Below are 19,062 nucleotides of genomic sequence, written 5' to 3' on the forward strand. Positions count from 1 at the left end.
GAAATACTTCCAAAGCATAACCCTTTAAAATTTATTTTAAAGTTGTGTTGTAGTGACTGTAGTCAAGTAAAGGCAAAAAAATAAGTAAAATGAAAATCAAGCATATATGGGATGTAGTGGTAATATTATAATAAAGAAAAAGAATACTAAACTGATTATGTTGGGCAACTCCCTGCTTATTTGGAGAATAAAAAAACCCCAAGAAACAAAAAATTAGATTTATACTTCACACCTTAAAGAAAGAAAAATAATTTTAGGTGGATTGAAGAGAACATGAATGATATTTTTTTAATTTTATAAATATTATTAATATATTTTATGATTTTTTCAAAGACTTTAAATCTTTAATGAACTATAATTTAAATAAGATTTAGAGAATAGATATGCTTTTTTTAAATTTTTAATTTTTTTTAATGGAAGTATAGTTGACACATGGTTATATTAGTCTAAGTATGTTATACATAGTGATTCGACAAGTTTGTACAAGAGATCATGGATTTTAAAATTACTATAAAAAATAATCATGTAAAATTTGTAACGTTGAGTTAGGGAAGCTTCTCTTGATGTTCTCCTAGGGTCTAAAATAGGAAATAACTTTTAGAAATTATCACATAAAGATTTTAAATTTTTCTATAGAACATGCACACAGTGAAAAGGTAAACAGTTGAGTAAAATATTTGAATTCATGAAAACAAAATTATAATTTACAATGAAAAGAGATTTTAGAGATCAACAAGAAAAAAAAACATGAATAACCTCAGCAAATATTCTGATAGACACAAATGAAGAAACACAAAATATTAAAAGCTATGACAAGATATTCAAGCTAAATCATAATTTAAATTACAACTCTAAATAATGTTTTGTGTTTGTTTTTGTCTTTCAAACAATCCAAATCAGCACAATGGATAACATTATTTTATCGTGGCATTAAACAAACAAATGCAGGGGCACCTGGGTGGCTCAGTCAGTTGAGTGTCTGTCTTTAGCTCAGGTCATGATCCCAGGCTCCTGGGATCCAATCCTACACTGGGCTCCCTGCTCAGTGGGGAGCCTGCTTCTCCCCCTCCCACTCCCTCTGCTTGTGCTCTCTCTCTCTCAAATAAGTAAATAAAATCTTTAAAAAAAAAACAAAAAAACACAAAAATCAAACAAACATACAAGCATACACACACACTTGTGTAGCACATAGCAATATAAATTGTTTTCAGTCTTTCTAGAATTTGGCTTGGTAATATCAGTCAAAATGTAAAATGTGAGTATCTTCTTCTGACCTGAAAGTTTACCTCTGGGAATATATCCTAAGGATATACATAAATGTACAATGAAAATAATCTCAGATTTTGTATAATATGTGAAAAATCTGATCATGTAACTATTAATATATAAAGACGTAAATTATCATACATTCTTGAAAATTATACTTATAAGTTTAGTTACCATCTGTGACCATACAAAATTATTATAATACTATTGACTGTATTCCCTATGCTGTAAATTATATCCCCATGACTTACTTATTTTATAACTGGAAGTTTATAGCTGTTAATCTCATTCACCTCTTGTACCTGCCCCCCATCCCTACCCCCTCTGGTAGCTAATCAACCAACCAACAAAAACCTATCTATCTATATCTTCTTTATCCATTCATCCACCCATGGACACTTAGTTTCTTCCGTATCTTGGATATTGTAAATAAGGCCACAATTATCAAAGGGGTGCATATATATCTTCAAATTGGTATTTTCATTTTCTTCAAATACCCAGTTGTGGAATTACCAGATTGTATGGTAGTTATATTTTTAAATTTCTGAGGAACTTCCATGCTGAAATTTTCCATAATAGGTACGTCAATTTACATTCCTATCAACAGTGTACAAGAGTTCCCTTTTCTTGACATCCTTTCCAACACTTATTTTTTTAAAGATTTCTTTCTTTATTTAAGAGACAGAGAGCGAGCATAAGTGGGGGGGAGGGGCCGAAGGAGAGGGAGATAGAGAAGCCCAAGCAGACCTCCACTGAGCACAAAACTTGACATGCAGCTCAATCCCATGACCGTGAGACTATGACCTGAGCTGAAACCAAGAGTCAGGCGCTTAACTGACTGAGCCACACAGACGCCCCTTGTCTGCTTGATAATAATGTGGCAAGTGTGAGGTGATATCTCCTGGTGGTTTTGATTTGCATTTCCCTGATGATTAGTGATGTTGAGCATTTTTTCATGTGCCTATTGGCCATCTTTTTGTCTTCTGTGGAAAAACGTGTATTCAAGCCCTCTTCCCTTTTTTAACTTTTTTAAGAAAAAATATTGAATTGTGAGGCATATTTATGCCCCTGGCCTCTCCCCACCCCAAGTGGTTCCTGCTCTCTCTAATAAATAGATAAGATCTTAAAAAAAAAAAAGAAAAAGAAATGCAACCAATTTCTTTGTTAATTTTATATCTTGCAACTTTACTGAATTCATTTATTTATTCTAGTAGTTTTTTAGTGGAGTCTTTAGGGTTTTCTGTTAGGTATCATGTCATCTACAAATAGTGGCAATTTTACTTATTTCTTTCCAGTTTGGATACCTTTTTATTTTCTTTGCCTAATTGCTGTGGGTAGGGCTTCCAGTCCTATGCTGAATAAAAGTGGCAAGAGTGGGCATCGTTCTCTTATTCCTAATCTTAAAGAAAAAGCTTTCAGCTTCTTAATGTTGAATATGATATCAGCCATGGGTTTATCATATATGCCCTTTGTTATGGTGACATATGTTCCTTCTATACCCATTGTGTTGAGAGTTTTTATCATAAATGGCTGTAAAATTTTGTCAAATGCTTTTTCTGTGTCTGTTGAGATGATCATATGATTTTTCCATTTTCTTTTGTTAATGTAGTATATCATATTAGTTATTTGTTGATGTTGAAACCCCCTGCATCCCTGGAATAAATCTTGATTGTGTTATATACTATTGTATTGTATTCAGTTTGCCAATATTTTTTGAAGACTTTTGCATCTATGTTCATCAGGGACAGTGGCTTCTAATTTTCTTTTTCTTTTTTTCTTTCTTTCTTTCTTTCTTTCTTTCTTTCTTTCTTTCTTTCTTTCTTTCTTTTTCTTTCTTTCTTTCTTTCTTTCTTTCTTTCTTTCTTGTAATGTCTTTGTCTGGTTTTGGTATCAGGGTACTGCTTGGCTCTTCAGTTTTTTGGAACAATTTGAGAAGTATAGGTACTAACACTTTAAATGTTTGGTAGAATTCACCTGTGAAGCCATATGGTCCTTTTTGGGGGAGCTATTAAATTATTGATTTCATTACTTATAATCAATCTATTCAGATATTCTATTTCATGGTTCATTCTTAAAAGATTGTGTGCTTCTAGTAATTTATCAATGTCTTCTAGTTGTTTTTTAATGTGTTTGCATATAATTATTCATAGTAGTCTATTATAATCCTTTGTACTTTTGTGGTATCAGCTGTAACTTCTCTTTCATTTTGGATTCAATTTTTGGATCTCTCTTTTTTTCTTGATGAATCTGGCTAGAGGTTTATTGATTTTATCTTTTCAAAGAACCAGCTTTTAGTTTCACTGAAATTTTAGTCTCTATTTTATTTATTTCTGCTCTGATCTTTGACCATTTCTTTCCTTCTACTAAAGTCCAACTTTGTTTTTGTAGTTTCTTTTCTTCTTCTTCTTTTTTTTTTTTTTGGTATTTTTCTGGATCCTTTAGGTGTAAAATTAGATTGTGGGGGGATTTTTCTTATTTCTTGAGGTAGGCCTGTATCCCTATGAACTTCTTTTTTGGGCCTGTATTTGCTGCATCTCATAGATTTTGGAATATCATATTTCCATTTTCATTTTTTTAAGGTATTTTTTATTTCCTCTTTCTTTGTTGACCCATTGATTGTTTAGTAGCATGTTCTTTTCTCTCCATGTATTTGTGTTTTATCCAGTTTTCTTGTTGTAATTGATTTTTAGTTTCATAATATTTTAGTTAGAAAAAATGCTTGATATGACTTTAATACTTGTTAACTTATAGGTACTTGCTTTATGGCCTAACCAGTGATCTATCCTGAAGAATGTTCCAGGTGCATTTGAAAAGAATATGTATTCAGGGGCGCCTGGGTTGCTCAGTTGGTTTAGCGACTGCCTTTGGCTCAGGTCATGATCCTGGAGTCCCAGGATTGAGTCCCACATCAGGCTCCCTGCTCAGCAGGGAGTCTGCTTCTCCCTCTGACCCTCTTCCCTCTCATGCTATCTCTCATTCTCTCTCTCTCTCAAATAAATAAATAAAATCTTAAAAAAAAAGAATATGTATTCAGTAGTTGGATAAAATATTAACCTGTGTGTGTGTATACATATATGTATATATATGTATGTATTAAGTCCACCTGGTTTACTCGGTTTTAAGACCAATGTTTCCATATTGATTTTCTGTCTTAATGATCTATCTATTGAAGTAAGTGGGATATTAAAGTCCTTTACTATTATTGTATTATTGCCAATTTCTTTATGTCTGTTAATATTAGCTTTATATATTTAGGTGCTTCTATGTTGGATGCATAAATATTAATGAATGGTATGTCCTTTTCGTAGAGGACATTATCATTATGTAATATGCTTCTTTGTCTTTGCAACTCTGTTTATTTTATTTTCTTTATTTTTTTAACAGTGTTTATTTTAAAGTTTATTTTGCCCAGTATGAGTACTACTAATCCAACTCTTTTTCTTTTTTTTTATTATGCTATGTCAATCACCATACATTACATCATTAGTTTTTGATGTAGTGTGCCATGATTCATTATTTGCATATAATGCCCAGTGCTCCATGCAGAACATGCCCTCCTTAATACCCATCACCAGGCTAACCCATCCCCCCAGCCCCCTCCCCTCTAGAACCCTCAGTTTGTTTTTCAGAGTCCTACGTCCCTCATGGTTCATCTCCCCCTCCGATTTCCCCCCTTCATTCTTCCCCTCCTGCTACCTTCTTCTTCTTCTTCTTCTTTTTAAACATATAATGTATTATTTGTTTCAGAGGTACAGTCTTGCACAATTCACAGCACTCACCATAGCACATACCCTCCCCAATGTCTGTCACCCAGCTGCCCCAATATTCCCACCCCCAACCACTCTGGCAACCCTGTTTGTTTCCTGAGATTAAGAATTCCTCATATCACTGAGGTCATATGATACATGTCTTTCTCTGATTGACTTATTTTGCTCAGCTTAACACTCTACAGTTCCATCTACGTCATTGCAAATGGCAAGATTTCATTCCTTTCGATGGCTGCATAATATTCCATTGTATGTGTGTGTATGCGTATATATATATATATATATATATATATAACACATCTTCTTTATCCATTCATCTGTCAATGGAAATCTTACCGCTTTCCACAGTTTGGCTATTGTGGACATTGTTGCTATAAACATTGGGGTGCACCTACCCCTTTGGATCCCTCCATTTGTATCTTTGAGGTAAATACCCAGTAGTGCAATTTCTGGATCATATGGTAGCTCTATTTTCAACTTTTTGAGGAACCTCCATACTGTTTTCCAGAGTGGCTGCACCAGCTTGCATTCCCACCAACAGTGTAGGAGGGTTCCACTTTCTCTGCATCCCCACCAACATCTCTCATTTCCTGAGTTGGTAATTTTAGCCATTCTGACTGGTGTGAGGTGATATCTCATTGATGTTTTGATTTGGATTTCCCTGATGCTGAGTGATGTTGAGCACTTTTTGTTGTGTCTGTGGCCATTTGGATGTCTTCTTTGGAAAATTGTCTGTTGAAGTCTTCTGCCCATTTCTTGATTGGATCATTTGTTCTTTGGGAGTTCAGTTTTAGAAGTTCTTTATAGATTTTGGATACTAGCCCTTTATCTGATATGTCATTTGCAAATATCTTCTCCCATTCTGTTGGTTGTCTTTCGGTTTTGTTGACTGTTTCTTTTGCTGTGCAGAAGCTTCTTATCTTGATGAGGTCCCATAGTTCATTTTTGCCCTTGCTTCCCTTGCCTTTGGCAATGTTTCTAGGAAGACGTTGCTGTGGCTGAGGTCAAAGAGGTTGCTGCCTGTGTTCTCCTTTAGGATTTTAATGGACTTCTGTCTCAGATTTAGGTCTTTCAACCATTTGGAGTCTATTTTTGTGTGTGGTGTAAGGAAATAGTCCAGTTTCATTCTTCTGCATGTGGCTGTCCAGTTTTCCCAACACCATTTGTTGAAGAGACTGTCTTCTTTCCATTGGACATTCTTTCCTGCTTTGTCAAAGATTAGTTGACCATAGTGTTGAGGGTCCATTTCTGGGCTCTCAATTCTGTTCCATTGATCTATGTGTCTGTTTTTGTGTCAGTACCATACTGTCTTGATGATGGCAGCTTTGTAATAGAGCTGGAAGTCTGGAATTCTGATGCCTCCAGCTTTGCTTTTCTTTTTTAACGTTCCTCTGGCTATTCGGGGTCTTTTCTGGTTCTATACAAATCTTAGGATTATTGGTTCCATTTCTTTGAAAAAAGTGGATAGTATTTTGATGGGGATTGCATTGAATGTGTAGATTGCTCTAGGTAGCATTGACATCCTCACGATATTTGTTCTTCCAATGCATGAGCATGGAACGTTTTTCCATTTCTTTGCATCTTCTTCAACTGCTTTCATGAGTATTTTATAGTTTTCTGAGTACAGATTCTTTGCCTCTTTGTTTAGACTTATTCCTAGGTATCTTATGGTTTTGGGTGCAATTGTAAGTGGGATTGACTCCTTAATTTCTCTTTCGTCTCTCTTGTTTTTGGTGTATAAGATTGCCACTGATTTCTGTGCATTGATTTTATATCCTGCCACTTTACTAAATTCCCGTATGAGTTTTAGCAGTTTTCGGGTGGAGTCTTTTGGGTTTTCCACATAAAGTATCATATCATCTGCAAACAGTGAGAGTTTGACCTCTTCTTTGCCAATTTGGATGCCTTTTATTTCTTTTTGTTGTCTGATTGCTGTGGCTAGGACTTCTAATACTATGTTGAATAGCAGTGGTGATAGTGGACATCCCTGCCACGTTCCTGACCTTAGGGGGAAAGCTCTCAGTTTTTCCCCATTGAGAATGATATTCGCTGTAGGTTTTTCATAGATGGCTTTTATGATATTGAAGAATGTACCCTCTATCCCTATACTCTGAAGAGTTTTGATCAAGAAAGGATGCTGTACTTTGTCAGATGCTTTTTCTGCATCTATTGAGAGGATCATATGGTTCTTGTTCTTTCTTTTATTAATGTATTGTTTCACATTGTTTGATTGGTGGATGTTGAAGCAACCTTGCAGCCCAGGGATAAATCCCACCTGGTCGTGGTGAATAATCCTTTTAATGTACTCCAGAATAGATCACACCCTAGGTCACAAATCAGGTCTCAGCCGGTACAAAAGATTAGGATCATTCCCTTCATATTTTCAGACCACAGTGCTTTGAAATTAGAACTCAGTCACAAGAGGAAATTTGGAAAGAACTCACATACATGGAGGCTAAAGAGCTTCCTACTAAAGAATGAATGGGTCAACCAGGAAATTAAAGAAGAATTAAAAAAATTCGTGGAAAAAAATGAAAGTGAAACACAATTGTTCAAAATCTTTGGGATACAGTAAAGACAGTCCTAAGAGGAACGTATATACCATTACAAGCCTTTCTCAAGAAACAAGGAAGGTCTCAAATATACAACCTAACCCTACCCCTAAAGAAGCTGGAGAAAGAACCACAAATAAAGTCTAAATCCAACAGGGGAAGAGAAAAAATAAAGATCAGAGCAGAAATCAATGAAATAGAAACCAAAAGAACAGTAGAACAGATCAACGAAACTAGGAGTTGGTTCTTTGAAAGAATTAACAAGATTGATAAACCCCTGGCCAGACTGATCAAAAAGAAAAGAGAAATGACCCAAATCAACAAAACCATGAATGAAAGAGGAGAGATCACAACCAACACCAAGGAAATATAAACAATTATAAGAACATATTATGAGCAACTGTATGCCAGCAAAGTAGATAACCTGGAAGAAATGGGTGCATTCCTCGAGATGTATCAACTACCAAAACTGAACCAGGAAGAAATAGAAAATCTGAACAGACCTATAATCACTAAAGAAATTGAAGCAGTCATCAAAAATCTCCCCACAAACAAAAGCCCAGGGCCAGATGGCTTCCCAGGGGAATTCTACCAAACATTTAAAGAAGAATTAATATCTATCCTTCTGAAACTCTTCCAGAAAATAGAAATGGAAGGAAAACTTCCAACTCATTTTATGAAGCCACCATTACCTTGATTCCCCAAACCAGACAAAGACCCCATCAAAAGGGAGAATTACAGACCAATATCCTTGATGAACATGGATGCACAAATTCCCCTCAAAATACTAGCCAATAGGATCCAACTCTTTTTCTTTTCATTTTCATAGAATATATTTTCCCATCCCTTCACTTTCAGTCTGTGTATGCCTTTTGGTTTGAAATATGTCTTGATTGCAGTATTTAACTGGGTCTTGTTTTTTGTTTGTTTGTTTTGAGGTATAATTAGCATACAGTGTTATATTAGTTTCAGGTGTATATTATAATGATTCACCAATTCTACACATTACTCACTGCTCATCACGATAAGTGTTGTTAATCCCCTCCGGTGGTCATTAATTCGTTCTTTGTCTTTAAGAGTGTTTTTTGTCTCTCTCTCTCTTTTTTTCTTTTCTCTGTTTGGTTTCTTAATTCCACATAAGAATAAAATCAATGGATTTATCTTTCTTTGTCTGACCTGTTTCACTTAGCATTATATACTGTAGGTCTATTTATGTTGTTGCCAAAGGCAAGATCTCATTCTTTTTATGACCCAGTAATATTCCATTGTGTATAGATACTACATCTTCTTTATCCATTCATCTATGGATGGACAGTTGGTTTGCTTCTACATCTTGGCTACTATAAATAACGCTGCCATAAAATAGGGGTGCATATATCTCTTCAAATTAGTATTTCTTTTTTTTCAGGGGGTAAATACCCAGTAGGAGAATTACTGGATCATATGGTAATTCTACTTTTAATTTTTTGGGAAACCTCTCTACTGTTTCCTACAATGACTGAGTCTTATTTGGTTGTTGTTTTCATTTGTTTGTTTGTTTGTTTTTATTTATTCAGTCACTCTATATCTTTTGATTGGAGCATTTAGCCATTTACATTTAAAGTAATTATTGGTAAGTATGTACTTATAGCTATCTTGTTAATTTGTTTAACAAATTGTTGTTTGTTTTTGTAGTTCTCTGTACCTTTCTTGGACTTACTTTATGATTTGATAGCTTTCTTTTGCATTATGTTTGGGTTTCTTTCTCTTTATTTTTTGTAAGTCTCTTGTAGGTTTTTAGTTTGTGGTTACTATGAGGTTCATACATATTGACTTATCTATATAGTAGACTATTTTAAACTGATCAAATACATTCTAACAGCGCTGCATTTTTACTTCCCCACCCTGTTTTTTAATAACATTATATTTTACATCTTTTTGTTTTGTGAATCCCTTAACTATTAATTGTAGTTATAGACGATTTCACTATTTTTGTCTTTTAACCTAAATACTAGCTTTTTTAAGTGGCTAATCCACAGCCTTCATTATATATTTACGTTTACCAGTGATATTTTTTTCTTTCGTATATTTTCCTATTTCTGGTTATGGTTTTTGTTTTCAATTAAACAAGACCTTTTAACATATCTTGTAAGGCCTGTTTAGTAGTGATAAACTCTAATTTTTTCTTTCCTGGAAAACCGTTTTCTCTCAACTCTGAATGATAACCTTGCCAGGAAGAGTATTTCTGGTTGTAAGTTTGTTTGTTTCTCCTCTTAGCACTTTAAGTATATCCTTTCACTCCCTTCTCGCCTGCAAAGTTCTGCTGGAAAATCAGCTTATAATCTTACAGTGTTTCCCCTGTATGTGATAATTTGTTTTACTCTTGCTGCCTTTAGATTCTCTGTTTAACTTTAGCTTTTGCCATTTTAGTTATGTTATATCTTGGTGTGTATCTCTTTGGGTTCATTTGTTTGACACTCTCTATCCTTCTTAGACCTGGATGTCTGTTTCTCTAGGTTAGGGAACTTTTCAGTCATTATTACTTGAAATAAGTTTACTGCCCCTTTCTCTCTTCTCTTTCTGGGTTCCCTATAATGTCCTTTTGATGTTGTCCCTGAGATCCCTCCTTCCTTGCTTTCTTTTTTTTTCTTTTCTTCCTTTTTTCTTTTTTTTTCCTGTTCTGTTTGTGTGATTTCAGCTATTCTGTCTCTCAGACCATTGATCCATTCTTCTGTATCATCTAACCTTTTGTTGCTTCCCTCTAGTGTCTTTTCCATTTCAGTTAGTATATTCTGTATCTCTGGTTGGGTCTTTCTTATATTTTCTCTTTGTTGAAGTCCATCCTCACTGTGCTCTTCCATTTTTCTACCACTTTTGTTGAGCAGTGTTATGACTATTACTTTGAAGTCTTTATCAGGTAAATTACTAGTATCTGTTTTATTAGTGTTTATTTTGTTTTTTGTTTCTTGTTTTTTTCCTCCCCTGGGTTTTTGTCTTATTCTTTTATTTGGGACCTAATCCTCTATCTCCTCATTTTGTTTGATTTTCCATGTTAAACAAACACATAAAAACATTCATTAATCTGAATTAAGTGGTATAGCTATCTCTGCCAGTCTTGAAGGAGTGGCCTTGTGTCAGTGTATTCTTTTTTTATGAACTGTGTATGCCTGGTGGCTTTGTCAAGCCAACTGGGGCTGAAACAGGCACAGGCTGGGGGTGATCCCAAGATGTGTAGCACTGGGCTGCTTTGCTGAGATTGCTGGAGCTGGTGTGTGCCAGGAACCCAAGGTGCACTGGAGCAGCCCTGGCAGGCCAGATAGAGTGCCTGGACCCTACTCCTACCTGTGCTAGCAAGGTTGAGAAGGAACATAAAAAATGGTGCTTGCCAGCACCTCTGAGTCTAGAATGATTTCCAGCAATTTCCTACCTCTGTGTAAAATGCTCTAAGGCTAGTAAATAGATTTTTTTTTTCCATGTAAACTCTAGTTGCTCTTTCAACTACTGGGGTTTTTGATTTGTTTTGTTGTTTGTTTGTCTGTTTGCTTGTTTTTTGCTGTGCCCCAGGGCAGGGGAGAATCCATTCACAGACCCTTTAGTCTTATCTCTCCCTACTGCAGGTATCACATCAGAGGGTGGGTTTCCTGTCATTACTGTGTCTCTGTCTCTCTTCCCTTGTCTATGTGGTCTTTCTAGCATTTGTTCTGCAGAAACTGTTCAGTCAACCAGCAGTTCTTTGGAGAAATTGCTCTATATGTATGTGTAGATTTGGGGTGTCTGTGGGAGGGGGTGAATTAAGGGTCTTCTTATGCCGTGTTGGACCCTCTGTTAGTAAAACTTTTATTCAAGAAAGTAACATGCTGGGTGCCTGGGTGGCTCAGTCATTAGGCATAAGCCTTCGGCTCAGGTCATGATCCCAGGGTCCAGGGATTGAGTCCCGCATTGGGCTCTCTCCTTGGTGGGAGGCCTGCTTCTCCCTCTCCCACTCCCCCAGCTTGTGTTCCTGCCCTCGCTATCTCTCTGTCAAATAAATAAATAAAATCTTAAAAAAAAGTAACATGTTGCCAATTGAGATAGGTTTGAGTTTTTCTTGCTTTATTCTCTTGGTATAACTGCATGTAATAACTACATAATTTCCATACAATTTTTCTTCTCATTTTTGTAAAAAAACAGTTGGGTATGTCCTGCTTTCTGTATTTTTCTGATGAGCAGATTAAATATTTTAAATAAGTTGCTCAAGAAAACATAAGAATTGATACCACTGAAATGAAGAAATGACTTTTTCACCAAAGTTGCTGGTGAATGAATTGACCACTTTTCTAAGTTACATACTTGGCTCACCTGTAAAATACCTGTATATGGAAAGATTGATTTTCATTCTTGCCTTTCCAGTTCTAGCACTACTTGGAAACAAGGTTGAGTTTGTCTCTCACTCTGTCCTCTTGCAATATATTTATTTCTGCATTGACAAGCCAGAGAGAAAACTAGTTTATACTTGGTTAGATGATGTATAAATTTATTTCAGTACAAATTATTTCACCACTGTTAGTAATTGACCTTTAAATGCTATTCAGGTTATCAAACCAGATATTTTCAGTGATGGTACATTTGAAATAGTTTAATGCCAACTGGTGTGAAAATAGCTCATTTGCATTAATTAATGTGGAAAGGTCTGGTACATGAAAATATTTTAATACAAAGAGTGGCACTGTCAATGAGGTTGGTACTTTAATCAGAGGTATATTATGGGGAAAGTTCCATGTCAAATAATTGAGGAACGTGGGTTATGGAGTATCATTGAGATGAAATTTGCATTATAGACATCTCATGAACTGAATTCTAAGATCAACTTGAAGGGGGTTTATTTATGATGAGCAGTTAATTTATATAACAGAATATATCAGAGAAAGATTTATTCTGCTCACTCAAAGATCTCCTATTGTATAATAAAGTATATTCTCCTTGTGGTGGCTATTGATAATATTTAGCCCAGTTAGATTATATTCTGGGCACAGCAGTCCTACCTGAAATTGAGAAATGATGCTCAGGTAATTTTTGGTGTGCTGTTTGCTTTTTAAACTCAAATCATCAGCCATCCATTTTCTTAAGTAAAATAAATGTATTAAATGGAAACATGTTTACCTAATACAGTCTCCCATTAGATTTCTACTTACATACTATGCTAAAAGTATCATATTTCAATTCAGGGTGACTGTACTCTTCAATTCAGAGTGCGTACATGATGAATGCTAAAATAGCCGAAATAATATCCTATTTTTCCAGATTGGAACACAACTAGACCCCATTAAGGCAAGGAAAAATATAAATATTACTTTACTATGTATCTTGTGTGGTGATGGCATCATGATGCCTACAGGTGAACAGACTGACTAAATTGGTTTTGTGGCAAATAGTCTTTCTTTTTTTCTATTAGCAAGTTTATTTTTATTTGTTTTTTTATATAGGTTTTGGCATAAATAGAGCTGAATTCGAGCAACACCTAAACTTTTATCTTCTTCACCAACATCTATATTTCATTTCACTGTCTTGAGTATTTTACTCTGTCTATGACTTACCATAATGGTGATACAATTAAAGAATCCTGCATAATTCTTTTTTGTGGTATCACATTAAAATAGTCCTCATGTGTTTGGAATCTGTAAGATTTAGATTCCAATCTTGGTTTTACTAACTCTATATCCTGGATGAATAATATCTAAAAGTTGATGATGAACATTGGATGAGAAAACAAATGAAAGTAAATTAAGATGCTGGTCAGTAAATATTAATATACCTTTAATTTCCTCCTATATTTATTTTCCCTTTCAACCAATTCTTGTTCGGTATTCACAAAGCTTTCTCCATACAAAGTTTTATAAATGTTTCTGTAGCACTGCAGCTTGTAAGTTTATGAAGTGTATTTACTACATTAGAGTATCCTAATAGTCTAGTTCTTCACCGTGTAATATAGATAATTTTTTTCCAGCACTAGAGTCACTACTTACTCATTTTATTTTTTTAAATTTTTTATTGTTATGTTAATCACCATACATTACATCATTAGTTTTTGATGTAGTGTTCCATGATTCATTGTTTGTGCATAAAACCCAGTGCTCCACATAGCACGTGCCCTCTTTAATACCCATCACCAGGCTAACCCATCCCCCCACCCCCCTCCCCACTACTTACTCATTTTAAAAGGTATTCCGTTATCCTAGAACAAGCGTGGCATCATCATACCACTTACTTCCAAGAGAAACAAGTGCCCTTTTGCCTATATTGTCTTTTCTCTCACTGGCTTTCTTTCATAAATGCTGTTTACAGAGACTTGCTTCCTCACGTTTTAGTTTTCCTAACTGTTTGAGTCAGTGGCAAATCCATAATCCTATTTTAAATATTCTCCAGGCCATGAAAACACATGCTATTTATACCAATTCAGCAGTTAAACTGCAGTGCGGAAAAAGCTTTGGCACCCTGAGATATAAACCTCTGGTTTAATCGTAAATTACTAGAGTGCCCTGTTCTTTTTTCTTTTAAGTGTAACTCTCCTTGACATGAATCTCCCTAGAGTGTTAGGTAATAACTGATATTCCAGGAAAAAAAAAATTTGAAAAACAGCTAAAGGAGAAGGGGATTTACATTTTTAATCTGATCTATTAGATCATCTTTCCAAAATGAAATCTGTCTTCACTGTGGTAACCACAATTAATTCATGCCTACTCCTGTCAATAAATCTTTGGATGATGGCTTAATAGGTCTTTCAGAAATGAATCTTTTGCAAAGCTGGAGCAGTGCTTCCTATCCCAGCTCCCTGAAAGAGAATGTGCAAAAAGATTTGGTCACAATAATCAGACAGACGTGAGCTCAAATTATCATTCTGTCTGGTACTTAAACTTTCAGTGCTTCCAGAGCCTATTATGTGAATTATGAATGATAGTATCCATTTTCTAAGGTGCATTTAGATGTTAAATAATATATTTAAAGCACTCAGAAGAGTCCGGTATATAGTATATGCTCAATTCGAAAACTGTTACTGTTAATAGTTACAATCTTGAAACCAAAAAGAATAATGGCATCTTGGAAAAGCCTCTAGATTTATAATCTGCAAATCCTAATTTAACCATGACCTGCAACAGAATGCTCTAAAGTAATGTAATGCTTCTTAACCTTGTCACCCTGACTGGATCAAGAGCTCCTTGGGGACAGGAATTACATTTATTATGGCTTTTGCATTTGGCAAGGTACTTAACTTATAAGCTTGCACATAATTAGTATTCAATAAGTGTTTACAAACTGACAGATAAAATATACTAATAAATAAAAATGATCAACTGATATTCTTTTGTATTATATCCTATTTTTAAATAATCTTTATTATCACAATCTTTTTTTAATTTTTAAGATTTCATTTATTTATTTGACAGAGAGATAGCAAGAGCAGGAACACAAGCAGGGGGAGTGGGAGAGGGAGAAGCAGGCTTCCTGCAGAGCAGGGAGCCCGATGTGAGGCTCGATCCCAGGACCCTGGGATCATGACCTGAGCCGAAGGCAGACGCTTAAGGACTGAGCCACCCAAGCGCCCCGCAATCTTTTTTTTTTTTAATAGTGTTTAGTGCAGGGCTTGTGTCAAAGAAGTTGCTGAACAGATATTTGATGAATGAATGGCAGTAGCTAGTTTTCATTTATAGAACATGAATGCAACCATTCCAGAACACTTCTGTATTTTTCTTGTGTCCAAGTTCTGGCAGGCCTTAAATATGCCTTCTTTTTTCTTTCCTCCAGTAATATATCATGCTATGTCTAAATTACCAGTATAGTTGATCTTCGTTATTTCTGGATTCCAGATTTCCAAATTCACCTGCTTTCTGAAATTTATTTGTAACCTCAAAATCAATCCTCGCTGTGCTTTCTTAGGCATTCCCAGACAGTGCAGAGCTGCAGAACATTTGAGTTGCCTGATCTTAGATACACACTTTCCCAGCCGAGATCAAATGAGATGACACTCTGCCTCCTTATTTCAGCTATCATACTGTAAATTAGCATCCTTTTCATGGTCTTTTTAATGCTCTGTTTTTCTCATGTCTGTGCTTTTTGCTGCTGGGTTTGCTGTTTAAAATGCCCCCCCCCCAAGCAGAGTGCTGAAATGCTATCTAGTGTGCTGCTGGGCTCAAGAGGTTGTGATGTGCTCTACGGGGAAAGCACACGTGTCAGATAAACTTCATTCAGCCTTGAGTTATAATGCTGCTGGCCATGAGTTCAGTGTTAGGAAATCAACAATATTAAATATTAGATACAGTGTCTTTACAAAGAAATACACATGAAACAAGGTTATGTACTGATCAATACTTATGTATTGATGAAAACTTTGCAACCATGGGGCGCCTGGGAGACTCAGTTGGTTAAGCATCTGCCTTCAGCTTGGGTCATGATCCTGGGGTCCTGGGCCGCGTCGGGCTCCCAGCTCAGTGGGGAGCCTCCTTCTCCCTCTCCCTCTGCCTGCCCCTCCGCTTGTGCTCTCTGGTTCTGTCTCTCTGTCAAATAAATAAATAAAATCTTGAAAAAAAAAGAAAACGTTGCAATCAGACACTCACAGGAACCTAACCCTGTATTTCTTCTAGGAGGCTATGGTTCGATATTGGCTAATTCAGTGTTTACGACGACTTATGGAATAAAGCTACAGCAAATAATGAGAACCAATTATTCTACTCTTAGTCGCAAACCTTTAAGTAATCAGCCTCTTCTTGAGGTTCCCAAAGTAATGTAGAAATGATAGGAATGAGCTTGCTTTGCGGGTCTTACGAAGCTTTCTGTACCACCCAGTGCTTTTGGCATCATGAGATTTAATGATAGGACATCGCAAGGCCAGCTTCCAGGAGTAAGCTTTGATCAAGTTTTTACAGGGTATTTCTCAAGTTTGCCCCACTCCCACTACCTTTATCATAACCATTCACACTCTGTAACAGGCAGGGGAGCATCATTTGCAGAGATGCGATGAATACATGATTTCTGGCTGTGAAATGTCTTTCTCCCCAAGGATCTCATCAGATGTTCAGTTTGGCTCTCATTATTCAGCAGCCAATCATTACAGGAAAAGGACTGTTCCTAACCTTTGTGACTCCAATTTTATCCTCTCATCTTGAAATAAGACCTACCTAGCCAATGTAGAAGAGGAATCTAGGATAAAAGGAAGTGAAGAAATGATAATAATAATAATAGACATGCTATCCAAGTAGCGGGGGCAAAGAGGAGAGAGATTGAGGGAGAGAAAGAAAAATGCAGATCAGCATAGTGAATTTAGACCAGTGAACCTTAATACAGGTGTTCGGTAAAGCTAAATAAAATTCTCTTTGAAAAATCTCCCTTTTGAAATCTCTGTAACACTATAGAACAAACAAAAGGAAACCTCCACCTCTAACCCTTTTCAGGATCCCTCCTACTCCATACTGATTATATTCTCCTGTGGGCATAGAGTGCTTTTTTTAATGATGGGAAGTTGTAAAACAAGTATTTGAGATCTGCGAATAAGCACACACATGCGTGCACACACATGCACAGACACACACACACCAAAAATGAGCAGATTTAGAGGAAAGCTGTAAGCTAGGAACAAAGGGCTAAGTTCTAATTATCTGCAGATGGCAAACTCCTGGCTTTGTAAGACACCTGTAGAGGAGGTGAAATCCTGCAACTTGTTACTTCCACCTGCTCTGGGTTTGCACACAAGTCAAGATTAATTTCTTTACTGTGGTCTTCCACCTCAGTACATGAGCTGAGGGGAAAATGTTGTATTGGGCTAAGAACTATGAAGTGAAAAGTGGGTTTATATATCCCCCTCTCTGAAGTACCTCATTTGGAGGACATCATTTGGGTTCCTTTGGATTCATACATTAAGAAGAGCCAGGAACCTCTATAACAAGAATTCTAGAAAGAGAGCAGAATTCAGTTGTTATATCTGGTTTGTCTTGATTGTTTTGGGCTACTTTGGCTAAAACAATAATGCACAGGAACTCTTTCTCCCAAGATGCATGTGTGTCTAGAATTCAGCTACAGTGTGTTAGGTAATTAACAGACAGGGTGAATAGACAGACTCCTTTTGCCCATAACGTCATTGGCACATTTGTCTCCTTTGAAGATGAAGTGCTCACTTGTCAGTTTGCTTTGGCAACAGAACTTTCTGAGATGGGGAAAAAAATGTTTATAGAAGTAGTCACATTTCTTATCTTTTTGTCAGCTATAGTAGTAAAATCAAGGTTTAAAATTTGTAGTCAAATATGTAACTTTATGGAATACAGTCTGAATGCCAAAATAGACACCACGAAAAATTATTTTTGCTTCTACAACTCTATAGCAAAGGCAATCTTAGATTTAATAGTTATGTTAAAAGGAATAAGAGAATAAAGCTTCATTATAAAACACAATACTATAATAAATGTTGGAACAATTGCAATTTCCATGAAAAGAGACAACACTAATATTTCCTTACCAACTATGTGGCCAATCGTGTGTAATTAAAGCTATTATTGCAGCAAGAAGAAATAACAATTTGACTTCTAGGAAGTTTTAATTGACAGTATTATAATATTTGTGCAGTGTACATCCACTACAGGGATGAAAGCTTTCATAATTGTGTGCTGAAAAAAGAAAGTACCGATGTAAGTTTTCCCCTTGGATGTCCTGGGGAGGGGAAAGGAGAAACAGAAAAAGTTCAGGATATAAAAGAGGAATTTGTCTAATGTGACTGAAGCGCAGACTAGGTAAAGGGAAGTAGTGGATGGTAAACCTGGAAAGGCATGTAGAACCCAAAGTACCAATATCCTTGAACATCGATGAAGGAGCTTGAACTTTGTTTTAAAGACAATGAGGAATCATTTAGAATTTTGAATAAGACAGCAATATAATCATAATTATACTAAGAATAGAGTGGATTGAATAAATGGATTGAACTTACGGTCAGAACAGTCATGAAGCTCCTGGAGTAAGGCTCCGAACTGTAATATTTCACATTTTGATTTCTCTCTAAAATCAGTTCTTGGATTTCCTGGATTTGATCGAGAATATGTCTACACATTAACATGGAGCTTTATTCCAATCTAGGGTCCATAACTCTTTTTTTTTTATTTCAGATTTTTCATTATTCCTATACTGCTTCATATGTGATTTACAACATACACACTAGGTAAGTTCTTTGGTTTTCTGGTTTTCATGAGCAATTGTCCAACTAAATTGTTGGTGTAAATGTCAACTTGTTCATGTAAAAATATTTACCTTTTTTCAAGGGAAGTTTGGGAGTTAAATCCTCCAGAAGTAGAGGACTCCATCTTGCAGTATGCAGCCTGGGGTGTCCAAGGGCAGCAGCTGGTAAGCACAGGCATTGGTCCTCACCAAGTGCTGTCAGTCACGTTCTTGTGGAAAATGTTTACAGAAGTCACTTCCTTGTCACATTAGCCTATTACACTTGATGTTTTCTATTTACCTTTACATCTTCTATCTAGTATTCCAAT

At 35.8% G+C, this 19,062-nt stretch overlaps 1 protein-coding gene across 5 annotated transcripts in view; it reads left to right on the forward strand.

The window, feature by feature from the left end:
* Nucleotides 1-19,062, forward strand: part of DPP10 (dipeptidyl peptidase like 10) — a 691,476-nt gene that overhangs the window by 509,298 nt on the left and 163,116 nt on the right. For all 5 annotated transcript variants that reach the window (XM_073884902.1, XM_073884889.1, XM_025857215.2 and 2 more), the window contains 2 exons: nt 18,685-18,737; nt 18,838-18,919. In XM_073884902.1, the coding sequence (XP_073741003.1) occupies nt 18,685-18,737; nt 18,838-18,919 (135 nt within the window). The remainder of the gene's footprint in view (nt 1-18,684; nt 18,738-18,837; nt 18,920-19,062) is intronic.

Source organism: Callorhinus ursinus, unplaced genomic scaffold (genome assembly GCF_003265705.2).
Source record: "Callorhinus ursinus isolate GAN/ISIS: 27379988/994484 unplaced genomic scaffold, GSC_fseal_2.0 scaffold2, whole genome shotgun sequence".
NCBI lineage: Eukaryota > Metazoa > Chordata > Mammalia > Carnivora > Otariidae > Callorhinus > Callorhinus ursinus.